At 53.2% G+C, this 16,864-nt stretch overlaps 1 protein-coding gene across 1 annotated transcript in view; it reads right to left on the reverse strand.

The window, feature by feature from the left end:
• The window catches only part of BCR (breakpoint cluster region), an 814,161-nt gene that overhangs the window by 726,701 nt on the left and 70,596 nt on the right, over positions 1-16,864 (reverse strand). Inside the window, exons 2-4 of the mRNA XM_011989155.1 lie at positions 8,567-8,748; positions 1,132-1,236; positions 646-831 (exon numbers count right to left, since the gene is read on the reverse strand). Coding sequence (XP_011844545.1) covers positions 646-831; positions 1,132-1,236; positions 8,567-8,748 — 473 coding nt within the window. The remainder of the gene's footprint in view (positions 1-645; positions 832-1,131; positions 1,237-8,566; positions 8,749-16,864) is intronic.

The following is a 16,864-nucleotide window of genomic DNA, read 5'->3' on the forward strand; positions in this document are numbered from 1 at the left end:
GAATCACATGCTCTTCACGCTTAGAGGGGGCCTGGCCTCCGGCCACACCTGCCCCTAGAGGACTTGTTTCCCAGTGGAGGAAGCCTGCTTCAGGGAAAGTGTGTGCACACAGGGTGTGGCGGCGCGCACCTGTAGTCCCAGCCATGCTGAAGGCTGAGGCCGGAGGATGGCTTCAGTCAGGAGTTCTGAGCTGCAGTGCACTACATACTAAGTTTGGCATCGATATGGTGACCTCCCAGGAATCGGGAACCACCAGTTTGCCTAAGGAGTGAAACAACCAAGATTGGAAACGAAGGAGGTCAAAACTCCCATGCTGATGAGCAGTGGAATCATGCCTGTGAAGAGCCACTGCACTCCAGCCTGGACAACGCAGGGAGTCCCCAGCTCTTTCTAAAAATACCTATCTAAATAAATACAAATTAAAAAACAAACCAAAGAACAAACAAACAAAAAAGGCTGGGCATGGTGGCTCACGCCTGTAATCTCAGTACTTTGGGAGGCCAAGTCGGGTGGATCATTTGAGGCTGGGAGTTCGAGACCAGACTGGCCAACATAGCAAAAACCTGTCTCTACTAAAAACACAAAACATTAGCTGGATGTGGTGGTACATGCCTGTAGTCCCAGAACCGGCCCTGGGTCACTCACCAGCTTCTGGAAGAGGTCGCCCACCCGCTGCTGGTGGCTCCACTGCTGCACGCGGGGAAAGAGCCCATCATAGAACTCCTTGTGGATCTCATAGAGCTCAGGCACTTTGAAGAAGATGGTCTCAATCTGCTGACTCGTCAGTACCGGCTGAGAGGTGGTGGCAGCAGCTTTCAAAGGCTTCATGGGCTGAAACAGGACACAGGTGAGGTAGCACAGGTGAGAGGGGCTGCCATCTGTCGGGTGCATTGTATGACAGTAGACAGTCATGGTTACCTGACATATGCACTTTTATTTTTAAATTACATAACAAATACAATTTTAAAACCAGCTTGGTTTGGCAACTCAGTCTTCCACTGGTATCCACTCCAGGGATGGCGAGCTGCACCCAGGCTCTGACAGCTGACCTAGGACTTAAGGGCAAAGAGGCTCCCCAACCCTGTCATCCTCCCCCTTCCTGCCCTGCTCAGCTCCCTAAACCCTCCTCACCAGCAGCAGTGCCTCCAGGTGGCTCAGGTAAGTCTCCTCACTAGCCAGGATTCCAGACAGGACCCATTTTCTCATCTCCAGGCCCTTTTCCAAGTCCAGCTCACTCTGCAGGAGAAACAGACAGAAGTCAGCCTGGAAGGGCGGTAGGGGGATGCTTGCATCAGGGCCCTCTGAGAGAGGAGGGCCAGCTTGTTGACCTCTGGACAAACCCCTGCCCCCATGAAGGCTCCACATGGAATTAGAGAGGCAGGGGACCCTCCACACATACTAAGCCACATGCTCGTGGTCGCTGAGAATCCCAGGGGTTCATCTGGCAACGCCCAGGGCCACCCTTAGTCTTGCCAGACCGCGAAACAGAGTTTGGTGTGGAGCAGGCCGGGCCAGGCCTCGCTCCACACCTTCTGCCTGCAACCCAAGAGCAGCTGCCTCACACAGTCGAGGAAGGAGGAGGCGGCTCTGAGCCGAGGGGGCGTCGGAACCCACAGCATGGCCACCTGGCTCCTGCTGCAGCCAAGCTCCACTCCCCACTGCTCACCTGGGGCCCTCCTCACCTGGATTCTCTGACTGCTGCTGCCACGTGACCCTTCGACTGACGCCCTCCAGGCAGCACCGCCTTCTCCAGATGCCCTCCCTCCCAGCCACAGGGACTGCTACCACCTGCTCCAGAAGAACCCTGTCCCTGGGGCTCAAGGCCTGTGTTCCCTGACCCTGCTTTTCAGACCCCGACATCACTGGCAGGGACCCTCTTGCACGAGGGCTTTGACAAAGTCCCCCTTCCCATTAGCATCCCTGCTGAAAGTTCAGGGAAGCTCTACTGTTTTTGTCTCCAAATGATGAAGCTGACACATTGTTGGATGTTGAAGTAGGGGACAGAGACCATGGGAGGCCACCTTCTAATCCTAGTTATGATAATGTCTCCCCTCCCCACTCAGATTCATGTTGAAGCCCTAACCCCCAGTACCTTAGAGCGTTACTAGATCTGAAAGCAGGGCCTTTAAAGAGGTGATTAAGCTAAACTGAAGCCAAAAGATTCCATGTGTCTCATTCTTTTCTTTTTGAGACGACGTCTCGCTCTGTCACTCAGGCTGGAGTGCTGTGGCACAGTCACAGCTTACTGCAGTCTTGAGAGCCCAGGCTTAAGCAAACCTCCCACCTGAGCCTCCCAAGTAGCTGGGACCTCATGCACCCACCACCTTGCTCTGCTAACTTAAACATTTTTGTGGGGTCCAGGCGCAATGTCTCACGCCTATAATCCCAGCAATTTGGAAGGCCAAGGCGGGTGGATCACCTGAGGTCAGGAGTTCGAGATCACCAGCCTGGCCAACAAGGTGAAACCCTGTCTCTACTAAAAATACAAAAATTAGCCGTGTGTGGTGGCAGGCACCTGTAATCCCCGCTACTTGGGAGACAGAGGCAGAAGCATTGCCTGAACATGGGAGGGGGAGGTTGCAGTGAGCCGAGACCATGCCATGGCACTCCAGCCTGGGCAATAAGAGCGAAACCCCACCTCAAAAAAAAAATTTTTGTGTGTGTGTGTGTAAACAAGGTCTTGCCATGTTGCCCAGGCTGGTCTCAAACTCCTGAGCTCAAGCAGTCCTTCCACCTCAGCCTCCCAGAGTGTTGGGATTACAGGCATGAGCCACGGCACCCCACCAGGACCGGAGTGCTGGTAAAAGAGATTAGGACACAGACTCAAATGGAGGGAACATCATGTGAAGACACACAGAGAAGACAAGTCCACGAGAGGGGCCAGAGAAGAAATCAACCCTGCCCACCCCTTGATCTTGGACTTCAGGCCTCCGGGGCTATGAGAAAGTAAACTCCTGTTCTTTAAGCCCGCTAGTCTGCGGTGCTTTGTTACAACAGTCCCCGCAAAGGCATGACACCAAAGATGACGACGCCAAAGGCCACAGAAACCGCCGCCTGACTTCCTGGTCACTCCCGTCTGCTCCCTGGCCACTGGCAATGTTGGAGGCTGGCCGTGCCCATGGCAGATCTCAGTGCTCCACCGGGCTGAAGCCATGCTCCCTCTGTCCCGCCTGTGCCCACTGGCCCTGCCTGCAGGCAGAAGAAAGTGCGTGAGTGCATGCGTGTGTGTTTGTGTGTGCGTGCGCGCGGGGCGGGGGAGGGGGGTCAGGTCTGGTGTCTGTGACAGCCCCACCCACTTCTCCACTGATTGCTGGGCTCACAGGTATGGAACTGGGGTGGCGGTCCCTGATCACTCACTTTCCCACTTTCAGGGAAAATCACTGGCTGCGGGCAGGCTCCTCGTTGGCCCCGCTGACATCTAGGCCTGGAGGAGTCTGTCAGGGGCTGTGTGGCATCCTGCGCCTTGTAGGATTCTGTGAAGCATCCTTGCCTCTACCTACCGTATGTGAGTAATACCCTCTCCCCCGATGTGTGGCAGGCACAAATGTCTCCCAGCGCTGCCACACATGCCCTGGGAGCAGAATCACCTCCAGTGAGAACTGATGGGTTTCAGGAAGGATCTGACTGAGGTTACCTCAGGCCTGATGCTATCTGTAGAATTTGGAATCAGGGTCCCAGCACAGCCCCTGCCTACTTCAACCCTGCTGTCCTATTTCCCTGGCCCACTAGAAGGGAGGCATGTCATGGCATGGACAGCAGGTTCAACACAAAGCACCCAGGGCCTGGCCTGCCCCATGGTCTCAGGCAAATGCACTCCGGTCCTGAGCCTCCACTGCCTGGGGGCGGGGAGCCCCACCCTGTGCCCCACTTGAGTCCCTGGGGCTTGGACCACACATCTTCACTTGCCCACTGGGACCATCTAAAAAGCCTTCCTGGGTCACCATTTTGCCCTGGGAATCTCCTAAGTGTGTGCACACTTGTGTGAATGTATGCATGAGCTGTCAGCATGCCCGGGTGCCTGTGTATACGTGTGTATATACATGCATTTATACACATGTACATATGTGTGTGGGGGGGACAGCCATCAAGATCTGGGTGGACAGCAGCTCCAAGGAAAAGGAAACGCAGGTCCCACGCACACCTGTCCCCCCGGCAGGGTAGGCAGTGGCTCTGCAGGTAGGATCCAGGCCATGGCTGTGCTGAGCTGGGAATCTCCTTGCCTAGCACAGTGCCTGGAACACCCAGGTGCTCAATTAAGATTCGTTTAATAAATCAGTGAGTGGATCTCAAAGACCTGGCTGTATCCTAGTATTGGCTGTGTTTTTATGAATCTCTGAGGGCTCCTTCAGGGTCTCCATACTCTCACTTGGAGACAACTGGGTCCAAGGAACCCAGGACTGTCAATTGAGCCTGCCTCGGTGCCCTGAAATGCTTCCCAAGTTCAGCAAGTCTGCTGCCCACGTTGCACACACACATAGGGTGGGGTGGCCTATGACACTCCCTCTCTGCCCATCATGAATGGTGGAGTCTTGGGGAAAGCAGCCCCCAGCTGCCCCTGCAGGTGCCTCCTACCATGTGCAGATGCCGCTCCCTGCTCCATGAGAGAAGAGGTTAAGGGAATGGTGGGCCCCCTGGGCAGGGCCACCCACCCACCCAGCCTGCCAGCCCTGCTCATGTTCTGAGGACAACCTTGCTACTATGAGTACGAAAGGGCCTGCAGGGCCCAGGGAGGTGGCTACGGCTGCAGAGCCCATGAAGGCCCCACCCAGTGTGAAGGCCCCACCCAGTGTGAGATGCTTGTGCCCGCGTGGGTGGGAGCACTGTGTCTCGTTCTGTCCACATGGTTTGGAAAGCCAGGAGGAAAAACAGTGCAGGCAGGAAGGCAGAGTCTAGCTCTCCCTCCCTATTCTGAAGGGAAGGGCCGCTCAGGGAACATCTGGCCCAGGGCATGGACTGGGTGGGGTGGAGACAAGACTCAGGATGAGGGCACTTCTCCTAATAATCTTCTAGAGTCCTGGTGGCATCAGACAGGGATGGCTCAGAAACCAGCCAAGTCCACGGAGAGAAAATGAGAGAGCAAAGGGCAGGGCCCAGCCTGGGGCTATTTATAACTCAGAACTCTGCTCGTGCCAGTTAAGGGAAAGGACGTGAATGCAGGGAGGGCCATGGAGGCAGGCAGGGAGGCTGGGGCGGGTAGGAAGCCGGAGGTAAAGGGAAATTGGAAAAAGAAGTTAGTGACATGGAAGGAAGTACCTCCTACCATGATCCTACCCAGGCAGGTACAAACACAAAACCTGAGGCTAAATAAAAGCCAACAAAGAACCCACAAAACAAAATGAGCTTGTGACAACCAAGCAGGAAAAGCTGACAGAGAACGAGGTGAATAAAACTGTTGTCAGCTGACTGCTGCCAGGCCCACAGGTGAGCTGAGGGCGGGAGCTGGAACTGAGCTTCAGGACAGGGCAGAGCGCAAGGAGGCCCCTTCTAGTCCCTCCTCCTAGTCTGCCTAATCTGGGGGAGTCCAGTGGTGATCAGGGTGCAAAACCCTGGCTGCAAGGGGCAGGCTGCTCCGGGCTGGGAGTGTGCAGTGAGCACCGCTGCTGGAAAAAGGACCCTCTTCTGCTCTCGGCAAGGGCAGATTTTCATTAGCAACAGACTGGACATTGTCCTGCGGCCCAGCCAGCGAACACCCCGAGAACCTGGCCCTCATGGCATACAGAGGGCAAGGGGCTGGCCTCTGTGCAGGGTCCTGGGGCTGCAGGTTGTTGCAACAGGCCAGCCTGTGTGAATCCTTCCCACAGCACCCCTGGCAAGGGGGCGCCTGGCCTCTGTCCAACCTCTGCCTACACTACGAACGGGCATTCACAGAGAAGACCCGTGCCACAGGAATCCACCGAGACCCCAAATTGCCAAAGAGTTCCCTGAGGGCTTCCTGGTGGCCCCATGGCCCAAAAGACTCAAGATCAGCATCTGGGACCAAACGAGGGGTGGGTGGCGTGCAGGGGGAGGGGGATGAGCAGGCTGATGCCCACGTCCCACTGGCTGGTCAGGATCAGCATGCCTCTGGCCTCAAGATCACCATGCTCCCTGGGGGAAGTGAGGTGTCCTAGGAAGCGACAGCCATGTCTTCAAACCAAAGATCAGAAATGAAAGATGACATTTGCATGGCTTGTTGCTTGGCTGGCAGGGAAACCAGGAAATCAAGGCTATGCTTGTCTCCAGAGCAGTGAAGGGCACCTGTCCTGGGGCCCCAGCCACTGGCAAGGAGCACCAGAAGGTTTCTAGAAAGGAGCTACACACAGCTCTCCAATCAAATCCCCTCCTCTTCAGACCAGCTCTGGGCCAGGGGGCGTGCTTGGGACTGGAAACCCTGGACCTGACAGGCAGAGATGTGCAACCTTCTGCAGGATGTGCACCATGAGAAATGTCTACAGCTCCTGCGAGGGTAGAAGCAGGGAGCAGGGGTCGGGGGACCAGAATCTGGAGTGGCTTCACAGAGGAGGAGCCCTGCACTAAAAGGTGAAGGCTGTACTCCAAGTCAGAGCCAGGTGTGGGAGGGAGGCCCCCTCCCCCGGACAGGGACCAGGGGCACTGAGTGGGCAGATCAGTTTCCTTTCGGGGCCAGGAAGTGCATCAAGGACTGGCTGGGTGAAGATAGCCCTCAAGGATGATGGAAAGAAATAGCCTTTCTTAAGTTCAGCACTTAGCCTACCTGAACTTAGTACCAAAACCACGCTCACAAAGCAGCAAGAGAGGGGATGCACCAAGAAAGACAAGACAGATGAGGGAGAGAAAGTGTGTCCACTGAACAATCAGGAAGGTTTCAAACCCTGGAGCTGCGTGGCCCAAGCAAGGTACTTCACCTCTCTGAACCTCCTAGTCTGTACAAAGTTGACGCTAGACGTGGGATAGGAAGCTACCTAAGGCAGCAGCCTGTGTGTGCTGCATGGAGCAGGTACATGTTACCCACTGGCTTCCTCTCCCATCCTCTCAGTTCAGGATGAGAAGCCTGCCCAGCACCAAGGCCTTCAGAAATCACAAAAGCATATACATAAGCAGCAGTCCCGGGCCTGCAGCTAACGCGTCAGCCCCAGAGAAAAGCAGCTCAGTGAGAAGATGCACTTCTGGAGCTTCCTTATAGAACCCGGGGAAAGTCTATCCCTCTCTTGTTCTTTTTATTATTATTATTGTTTTTTTTTTTTTTTTTTGAGACGGAGTCTCGCTCTGTCGCCCAGGCTGGAGTGCAGTGGCACAAGCTCAGCTCACCACAAGCTCCGCCTCCCAGGTTCACGCCATTCTTCTGCCTCAGCTTCCCGAGTAGCTGGGACTACAGGCACCCGCCACCACGCCTGGCTAGTTTTTTCTATTTTTAGTAGAGACGGGGTTTCACCACGTTAGCCAGGATGGTCTCCATCTCCTGACCTCGTGATCCGCCCGCCTCGGCCTCCCAAAGTGCTAGAATTACAGGCTAGAGCCACTGCGCCCGGCCTATTATTATTATTTTTTAAGATGGGGTCTTGCTGTGTTGCCCAGGCTGAGTGCAGTGGTGAGAATCACAGCTCACTGTAGTCTCGAGCTCCTGGACTCAAGCAGTTCTCCCACCTGAGCCTCCTGAGTCGCTGGGATTTATAGGTGTGAGCCACCGTGCCAGGCTACGGTGTTGTCAGGGTGGAAATCATCTAGAAATAAGCTAAGCAGAGTGGGGAAGAAATCTGTCATCAGGGACCAAAAAGACAGAAAGGAGCAACTGCCCTGGGGCAGTGATTTTCTCAGCCCAAGAAGGAAGGAACCCAAGAGGTCGAGTTGGGGGATATGCACCAATGGCAAAGGGTGAGCATCTGGGCCCCAGAGCACTGCTGAAGCAGCCCCCTGAGCTGTGGGACCAGCGAGAGGAGTCAGAACTTCATGCAGGGCCAAGCGGCCCAGCACCACCCGGCCTGTGACCACTCCAGGCTATGTCCTCACGTGAGTGGAGGCGCAGGTTCACTGCTTTCTCGGAGGGCATGGCAGAGCACGTACTGAATGTGCCGCTGCTCACTAGCCATGATACCTTGAGCAAGCCACCACTGGACTTCAGTTCCACATTTGTAAAGTGGAAGTGACAGCAAGGCCAAGAATTACTAATGAGGGTCAAGTGAAAACTCACAGGAAAGGCTCTGATCACATGGATAGAGCCAGCACACGCTTTGGTAAAAGGGAGCAAGAAAACTTTATGAAGCAGAGACCCAAGCCCAGACACCACCCGGCTCAGCAGCGTTGCCGATGCCACTATGCAGGTCTTGCTGGTTTTGGTGGTTGCCTCTGGTGACATTCTCAACCTCAAGACCACGTGCTGCGTGCCTCCTCCATGCTCAGTTCAAAGCATCCCCCGATCTCCCTGACCAACACGTCTGGCAGGCTGTCTGTGTACCACATGTAGAGATGAGGAAGGAGTTTTTGGTAACCCACTCGGCTTCCAAACCATTGGCTGCTCCACCACCTACCTGCTATGTACCCCTGAGCATGGGGCCGCGCTTCAGGGAGCCTCACCTGGCCCTCCTGCCACACGTACACCATGGGGACTCACCGCTTTAGTGGACTCCAGGGCTCCCGAGACCAGCGCATCCCGGCTGCCCCTGCCCTTGCTGCTGAGGTGGGGCGATGAGGAGGGCGAGTCATCAATATAGGGCAGCCCGTCTTGGTGCCGGCGCTGCTCCTCTGCCCGGTCTGCAGCGCAGCCGTACCCAGGTGGTGTTCCGAATGAGCCATCTGTGTGTGCAAAGCATCCTGTGTTACAGACAGAGAAGGGAGCATCCATAACCAACCTGTCCCAGCAAGCACCCAGCTGACACCATCTCTGTCCCCAACAGGCATCTCACAAGTACCTCGGGTATGCTGATGTCCCCTTCACAATTGACTGGTTAACGACCACAGGGTGAGGGGTGATGAACACAGGCTCACTGCCCACACAATGCAAGGGGCTTTCTGAGACACATCTGCCCCCGGCAGGGGATTGTGACTTAAGAAATGTATATTTGATCTGTGCATACCCCACTCCCTACTTTCCTGGCATGCAGTTCCTAAAACCCTTGGAATCTCCAAAGTAATACATGTCTTTATGTGTGCTAATAAATGATAGGTGGCTGGGGCTCCTGGATAGCCTCAGGAAGCGGGCTGGTTGCCAGGAGAATCAACCACATGATTAGACAGTTGGCACCCCCAACTCTCTGGGGAAGAACCACAGCTGAAGGGTGAGTTGATCACTAATGGTCAGTGATGTAATCAATCATGCCTACACAATGAAGGCTGTCCAAAAGGCCAGGGTTAGGAGAGCTTCCAGGTTGATGAAAATGTGGCAGTGCCCAGAGAGGGCATGGGAGCTCTGCACCCCTTCCCACAGACCTTCCTCTATGCACCTCTTCCATCTGGCTATTCCTGAGTTGTGTCTTTGTATTAAAAACCAGTCACCTAGCAAGTTATTTTCCTGAGTTCTGTGAGCCTTTCCAGCAAGTGATCAAACTCAAGGAAGGGGCTGTAGGAGCCTCCAATTTATGGCCAGTAGACAACCTGGACTTGCTACTGACACCTGAAGTTAGGGGCAGTCTTCTGGAGCTGAGCCCTTAACTGTGGGATCTGACGCTAACTCCATGTCAGAACTGAGTTGAAATTGTAGGACACCCAGCTGGTGTCTGCAGAGAACTGCCTGGTGTGGGAAAAAGCCCCCACATTTGGTCACATAAGCTTGTGTACAGAGAAAACAGTCGGTTCTCCCCCATACAGGGGGGTTGGGTTGCTATAGAAAGGGGGACCCCTGGCCAGATGCAGTGGCTCATGCCTGTAAGCCCAGCACTTTGGGAGGCTGAGGTGGGCAGATCACTTGAGGTCAGGAGTTCAAGAACAGCCTGGCCAACATGGTGAAACCCCATCTCTACTAAAAATACAAAAAATTAGCTGGGCGTGGTGGCAGGTGCCTGTAAGCCCAACTACTTGGGAAGCTGAGGCAGGAGAATTGCTTGAACCCAGGAGGTGAAGGTTGCAGTGAGCCAAGATTGTGCCACTGCACTCTAGCCTAGGTGACAGAGCAAGACTCTGTCAAAAAAAAAAAAAAAAAAAAAAAAAAAAAGAAAAGGAAAGGAAAGAAAATGAAAAGAAAAGGAGGAACCCAAAATGTTACCATCTTGTTCTCTGGAATGGTCCTTGCGCACCCTGCCCATGGGGTCTGATGGGGTGAGGAGCACAGGCCAGCATGCTGGCTGGGGTGCAAGTCCTGGCCACCATGAGCCTTGAGTCCTACCATGTTCTTCCCATCCCAGCCCAGGGAATTAGGGCTACAGGTTCCCCCATCCCTTGGTCCAGCCCAGCTTCTGGATGACTCATAGCCCACCTCCCAGCAGGTCTGTCAAAATCCCAGACCACCTTACCCCAATGTGAGTACCCGCAGGAGGACAGAGTGGCTTATTCTACAAGAGTCCCCCTGCCTGTTGGGACTATCTGGTTATACGGAGTAATTCATTCCTCCCAGAGGCACCTGGAGATAATCACCCCCTTCCTCTCAGGCTGAATGACACAGCCCAACACGTGTTTCCAAGGCCTTAGCCATCTGGAGCTCCTTGATGGCCTGTCCTCAGCCTGAGTTTTCTAAGCCAGTGGACTCACCACGACCATTGTCAACCCACAAGGATCTTCTAGCCCGATCCATGGCTCATATGAGGATCCCTTCTCCACTCCTTCCAAAGGGGGCCTCTGAGGCCCATGGGACTTCTGAGAGCTCACCCTGATGGGGTGGCGTCACTCTCACCATGAGTCACCTGTAAGCAGCCCTGCCCAAAGGTTACCAGCAGAGGTGACCTCGGTGTTCATTCACGAGTTTACAACTGCCACCACACACACCCAGGCTGGGTGGGCACAGGGCTGCCCTCAGGCATTCAGAGCAGCTGACTCAGCAATCCTGAAGCGGGCACAGTTGTCGTTCCTTTCCACGTGGATGGCCAGGGGGGAGCCGTGTGCCTGGAGTGATCTGCCACTAGCTGTGAGTGCAGGTGGCCGAAGTCACGGCTTCCTTGCGCACCTCTGCCTCTCCCTCTCCCAGGTTCTCCACTTCCTGTCCTACAGGACTCAGCGCTCTCTAACAGGTGTCCCCAGCCCTGGCTGCACATCGACAACACCTGGGAGGCTTTGAAAACAATTTCACTGGGATCCACACAGACCTGCTGAATCTGAAGCTATAGGGGCTTCCTGGGGAATCCAGCTGGCAGCCAGGGCTGAGACCTGCTGAGCAACCCCAACCCAGCGTCTAGCACTTTGCCAGCTGCTGACCTACAGGACTGTCCCAGGTGACTGCACACAGCTAATGGCTTCAAAGGCCAGGCCGGGTTCTGTTTCTGTGCGTATCCAAAGGAGAATTCCAGGAAGAGGCTGGGTCTGGGTTGAGCACAGCAGTCAATGTATTAAGACATCAAGAGCAGGGGGCACCCACCAAGTCCCTCAACAAGCTGTATGGAGGAACCTGGTCTCCTTGATCCATGGGACATTGAGGGGGCTCCAGGTACCAACATCACTATGTTGGTTATCAATGCTCAGTTCCTTTGGCATTTGGGTGGGGCAAGCGAGCCGTGGCGTAATCCCTCGGAAGCAAGGCTCGGGCCCTCCCCGTTGCTACCTCTCTGTGAGTTATCCACATCACTGAAGCCATCCATGCCTCACCTTTCTTGACTTCATTTATTAATTTTTTTTTTTATTTTTTGTAATGAAAACCACAATTTCGTCATTGGGTGCCACCCATTTTTGCTTAGATTCACACTATTTCCTTAGTGCTAGTTAGCAGATACTGAAATGATCTTCGCAGACTATGCAAAATGTGGAACGCTTCACGAATTTGTGTGTCATCCTTGCGCAGGAGCCATGCTAATCTTCTCTGTATGGTTCCAATTTTTTAGTATATGTGCTGCCGAAGCGAGCACGACTTCATTTATTAATTTAACAGAGACGCTGACTCGCTATGGTGCCTGGGCTAGTCTCCAACTCCGGGGCTCAAGCAATCCTCCTGCCTCGGCTTCCTTTTTTTAAAATCATGCATGTGAACTAGACAATCGATAAAGATCCTCTAGCTCTAAAATGCTACCGTCACTATTAGATGAAGGCCCTGCCATCCCCCCGGCCTCCTTCAACAACTTCCTCACCCTAGTCTCCCACCCCATGACCCTCCAGACTTGGCTTTTACATTAGCTCGGAATTGTCAGCGTCTACTAAATGTTCTAGCAGGAGTGTCCAAGTGCCCAAGGGAGACAGTACACTCATGGGTTCTTTGTTTTTGGTTGGGCCAGCAAAGCCCCTTCCTCATCCCTCTTTTCCACTTATCATTAGAGAAAGAGACTAAAACCACAGCTTCAGGCTGTGAAACATCTAAAATGAAACAAACAGCTGGGCGTGGGGGCTCACGCCTGTAATCCCAGCACTTTGGGAGGCTGAGAAGGGTGGATCACGAGGTCAGAAGATCAAGACCATCCTGGCTAACAAGGTGAAACCCTGCCTCTACTAAAAATACAAAAATTAGCCAGGCGTGGTGGCGGGCGCCTGTAGTCTCAGTTACTTGGGAGGCTGAGGCAGGAGAATGGCTGAACCCGGGAGGCGGAGCTTGCAGTGAGCCCAGATCGCGCCACTCTACTCCAGCCTGGGCAACAGAGCGAGACTCATCTCAAAAATAAATAAATAAATAAATAAAATAAAACGAAACAAACAACAACAAAATAAGGTGGGTAAGACCAGCTTTTAACCAATGGTTTTACTGTTTATCTAAAGATGATCTTTTTTTTTTTTTTTTTTTTTTAGACGGAGTCTCGCTCTGTCGCCCAGGCTGGAGTGCAGTGGCCGGATCTCAGCTCCCTGCAAGCTCCGCCTCCCGGATTTACGCCATTCTCCTGCCTCAGCCTCCCGAGTAGCTGGGACTACAGGCGCCCGCCACCTCGCCCAGCTAGTTTTTTTGTATTTTTTAGTAGAGACGGGGTTTCACCGCGTTAGCCAGGATGGTCTCGATCTCCTGACCTCGTGATCCGCCCGTCTCGGCCTCCCAAAGTGCTGGGATTACAGGCTTGAGCCACCGCGCCCGGCCTAAAGATGATCTTAAGACATCTTCATCACCTGGTGGAGCACCTTTTATCTGAGCGCTTTCCACGCCCATGACTACACTGACTCCCAGGCAAGGCCAAGTCAACACCCAGTAGGGAGTCAACCCAGCAAGAACTTCAGGGTCAGACTCGCGGTCACAGGGCTTGCTCCAGAGTAACTGGAAGACTCCACAGGTGCAAAGCCACGTGCTGACTTAGCAACCTACACGCTAAAACCTGGTGCAAGAATCAAGTGCCCGGTGAGGGTCTGCCCGCCCGTGTCCAGTGAGACTTTGAAGTGGACACGTCACCCCGCCAGGTGAGACAGACCAGGTCTCATGGCCAGACTCTGCTGGGGAATTAGGATGCTCCAGACAGCTAAAACCCCAGCCATTTCCCCCTCTGCAGAGATCTCAAATCAATGTCTGGGTGACTGATGCTTTTAAGTCTGGATTCCAGATGGCCTGCTCATCCCTACCACATTCCATATGAGGGCTTCGGCCCCTGCCTCAGCTCACCCAGATCACTCCAATCCAGACTTGTTGCCCCTCATTCTGCTGACTCTTCCAGTCTGCTCCAAGGCAAATGATGGGGTGGGGAGGACTGCCCTGCAATTTCCTCATTCCCCCAGTCTAACCAGCACACAGGAACCTGCTTTTTCACAAAGCAGTATTTCACACCTGAGTTCCCCAAAGTACACAAAGCACCACCCCCCACCTGTTATTTTATTTTCAGAGACAGGGTCTTGCTGTCACCCAGGCTGAAGTGCAATGGAGCGATCACAGCTCACTGCAGCATCAAACTCCCGGACTCAAGGGATCCTTCCAAGTAGCTGGGACTATAGGCGCACGCCACTATGCACAGCTAATTTGTAAAAACATTTTTTGAGACAAAGTTTTGCTATGTTGACCAGGCTGATCTTAAACTCTGGCCTCAAGGAACCCTCCTGCCTCGGCCTCCCAAAGCGCTGGGATTATAGGCTTGAGCCACCAAGCCCAGCAAAGCCCCTTGCCTCTTGAGGATAAAGTACATTATTTGGCATTTTGAAAGCCACCATCTCCCAAGAGCCAGAACCAATTGAGAGGCCTGGTTGCACGCCCCCGTACCATGAATACCCAGTGGAAAAAGCTCTCTGGGCCTACTCACCCTTGGCAGGACTGAGGTTGGTGGTCTCATCAGCCACATCCTTCCCACAAAGCTCTATTCAAAGCAGAACCCAAACACTAGAAGGTAGAAGAAGATGGGGGCTTGGAATCTGGCTGCTGCTCACCTGAACCAGGAACCAGACTAGGAGTGGGGTTGGGGAGAGGAAGGCCAGTGCAAACAGCTCAGGGTTGGTGTGGAAGAGGGAGGGTCTAGTGAAATCTGAAACCCTCTCCTCTCCAGGCAGTTTGCTTAGCAACCCAACCCCGGAACTCTGCAAATCTATTCTCTCATAAAAGAAAAAAGGGCAGCCAAAAAATAAAAATAATACAGCGAAAAGAATAAGGCCTGGTTAGGTCACAGTAAGCCCAGGCCCAAGTAGGTGCTGAGGTCACATCCCCTAGACTACACTGGTTTAAAAAAAAAAAAAAAAAAAACTTTCAAGAAATTAAACAGAATTACCATATGATCCAGCAATTCTACTCCTAGTTATATACCCAGAATAACTGATTTTTCTTTGGTTTTTTTTTTGAGATGGAGTCTCACTCTGTCGCCTGGACGCTGCTGGAGTACAATGGCGTGATCTTGGCTCACTGCAACCTCCACCTCCTGGGTTCAAGTAATTCTCCTGCCTCCACCTCCCAAGTAGCTGTGATTACAAGTGTGCGCCACTACACCCAGCTAATTTTTGTATTTTAAGTACAGACGGGGTTTCATCATGTTGCCCAGGCTGGTCTGGAACTCCTGATCTCAAGTGATCCACCAGCCTCAGTCCCCCAAAGTGCTGGGATTACAAGCGTGAGCCACTGCACCCTGCCTCCAAAAGAACTGAAAGCAGGAACTTGAAGAGATATTTGCACACCCATATTCATCACAATATGGGAAGGAAGAGGGGGAAAGGACCCAATGTCCCCTGACAGAAGAATAGAGAAGCACAATGTAATGTATACACGCAATGGAAAATCATTCAGCCTTAAAAAGGAAGGACATTTAGACACAAGCAATCACATGGATGAACCTTGACGTTTTGCTTAGTGGAATACGCCAGACACAAAAGGACAAATATTAGGATTCCACTCATGTGAGGTACCTAGAGTAGTCGGATTCATAGAGACAGAAGGCGGAACGGTGGGCTCCCAGGAAATGCATGCAGAACTGAGTTCAGACCACCGGCCATGTGATACCTGGGTGCAGCCAGGCAGGAGAGGCTCTCCCAGGCCAGGCATGCCTAGAGAGGCCCCAGATCCTCCTTCAGTGGCGTGGCTGCCAGAGGTGTGGGGTTCCAGGAACCCAGCCCCTGTCCCACACTCTGCCAACATACTCCAGGGTGAGATGGGAGCAAACCCTCAGAGGATCAGAGGTCATGCTCCAGGCCCTCCCTACCCAGACCAATGGGAGCAGCTGTAAAAGGCCCTCCGATCAACTTGTACTGGAGTCAAGAGAAGAAAGGGGCACTGGGAGGAATCGGGTGGAGAAGGCAGGAACTCCACGGAGCTCAGAGATCATCAGCACAGTGGTCTCCATCCTTGTTTACACCGGCAGTCAAAGACTGGGCAGTATTTATTTACAAAGGTAAAAGCAGATCAAACATCCGGTGGCTCGGCCAGCTGTGGTGGAGAGGTTTTCACAGAGGCGGGCATCGAGCCCCTACCCTGTCTTGGCTGCAGCTGCCCTCCTTCCCAGCTCCTGCCCTCCTCTTGGCCTCCCATCTTCTCCCAGGTCCTAGGCAGGCCATGGCAGCATGGTGCCAGTGACTCCTATAAACAGCAGCTCATATCCTTTGGAGGGACTGTCAGGCAGGCACTGTCCTCCAGAGAGGTTTGGAAAACCATGACTGGGACAGAGGTTTGGCTCTCACTGAAGGGTGCAGAGTCCACAGTCAGAGCTGGCTCTGCACCCCATGTTCATCCACAGCCTGGCACCTTCCTCCTACCGCCATGCACCCACCAAGAGCAGACTCTACCCTTGAGAAGGGCCGCGGATCTTGGGGGCTCTGAAGCTGGCTCTTGTAGCAGAAACTCAGGTAAGGTCAGGTAATACCTGCAATGCTTCAGGGAGGTTAAGTTCCTCTAACAGCAAAAAAGACCCAAATCTTTGAAGTAGCGGGCAAAAGATAACTGCCACCTTTTACGGGGCACTTCCTCTAGGTCACACATGGTGCTGAAAACTCACAAATCATCTCTTGGAACATGCACCTGAGTGGGCATGAACTTTTAGATTGCTATTTTTCAGACAGGAAAAACTGAGTCTCAGGCAGAGCTTGACTGTGCCCAACTGCACCTGTGTGACCTGCCTACTGGGTCAACTTCCAAACACCTTCCAAAGAGAAGGCATTTCTAAGATGCGCCACTGATAACCTTACGACCTAGCAATTCTCCTCCTAGGTGTATAATCAAAACAATTGAAAACTGATGTTCAAACAAAAACTTGTACCAGAATGTTCACAGAAGTATTATTCACAAGAGGTAGAAACAACCCAAATATGCATCAGATGGATAAAGAAATGATCCAATGGAATAGCACAGCTCACCACAGCCTCGAACTCCTGGGTCACGTGATCTCCTACCTCAGTCCCTAAGTAACTGGCAATACAGGTGTGTGCCATTACATCCAGCTAAAATAATTTTTTTTTTTTTTTT

This window comes from Mandrillus leucophaeus, unplaced genomic scaffold (genome assembly GCF_000951045.1).
Source record: "Mandrillus leucophaeus isolate KB7577 unplaced genomic scaffold, Mleu.le_1.0 Scaffold349, whole genome shotgun sequence".
Taxonomy (NCBI): Eukaryota; Metazoa; Chordata; class Mammalia; order Primates; family Cercopithecidae; genus Mandrillus; species Mandrillus leucophaeus.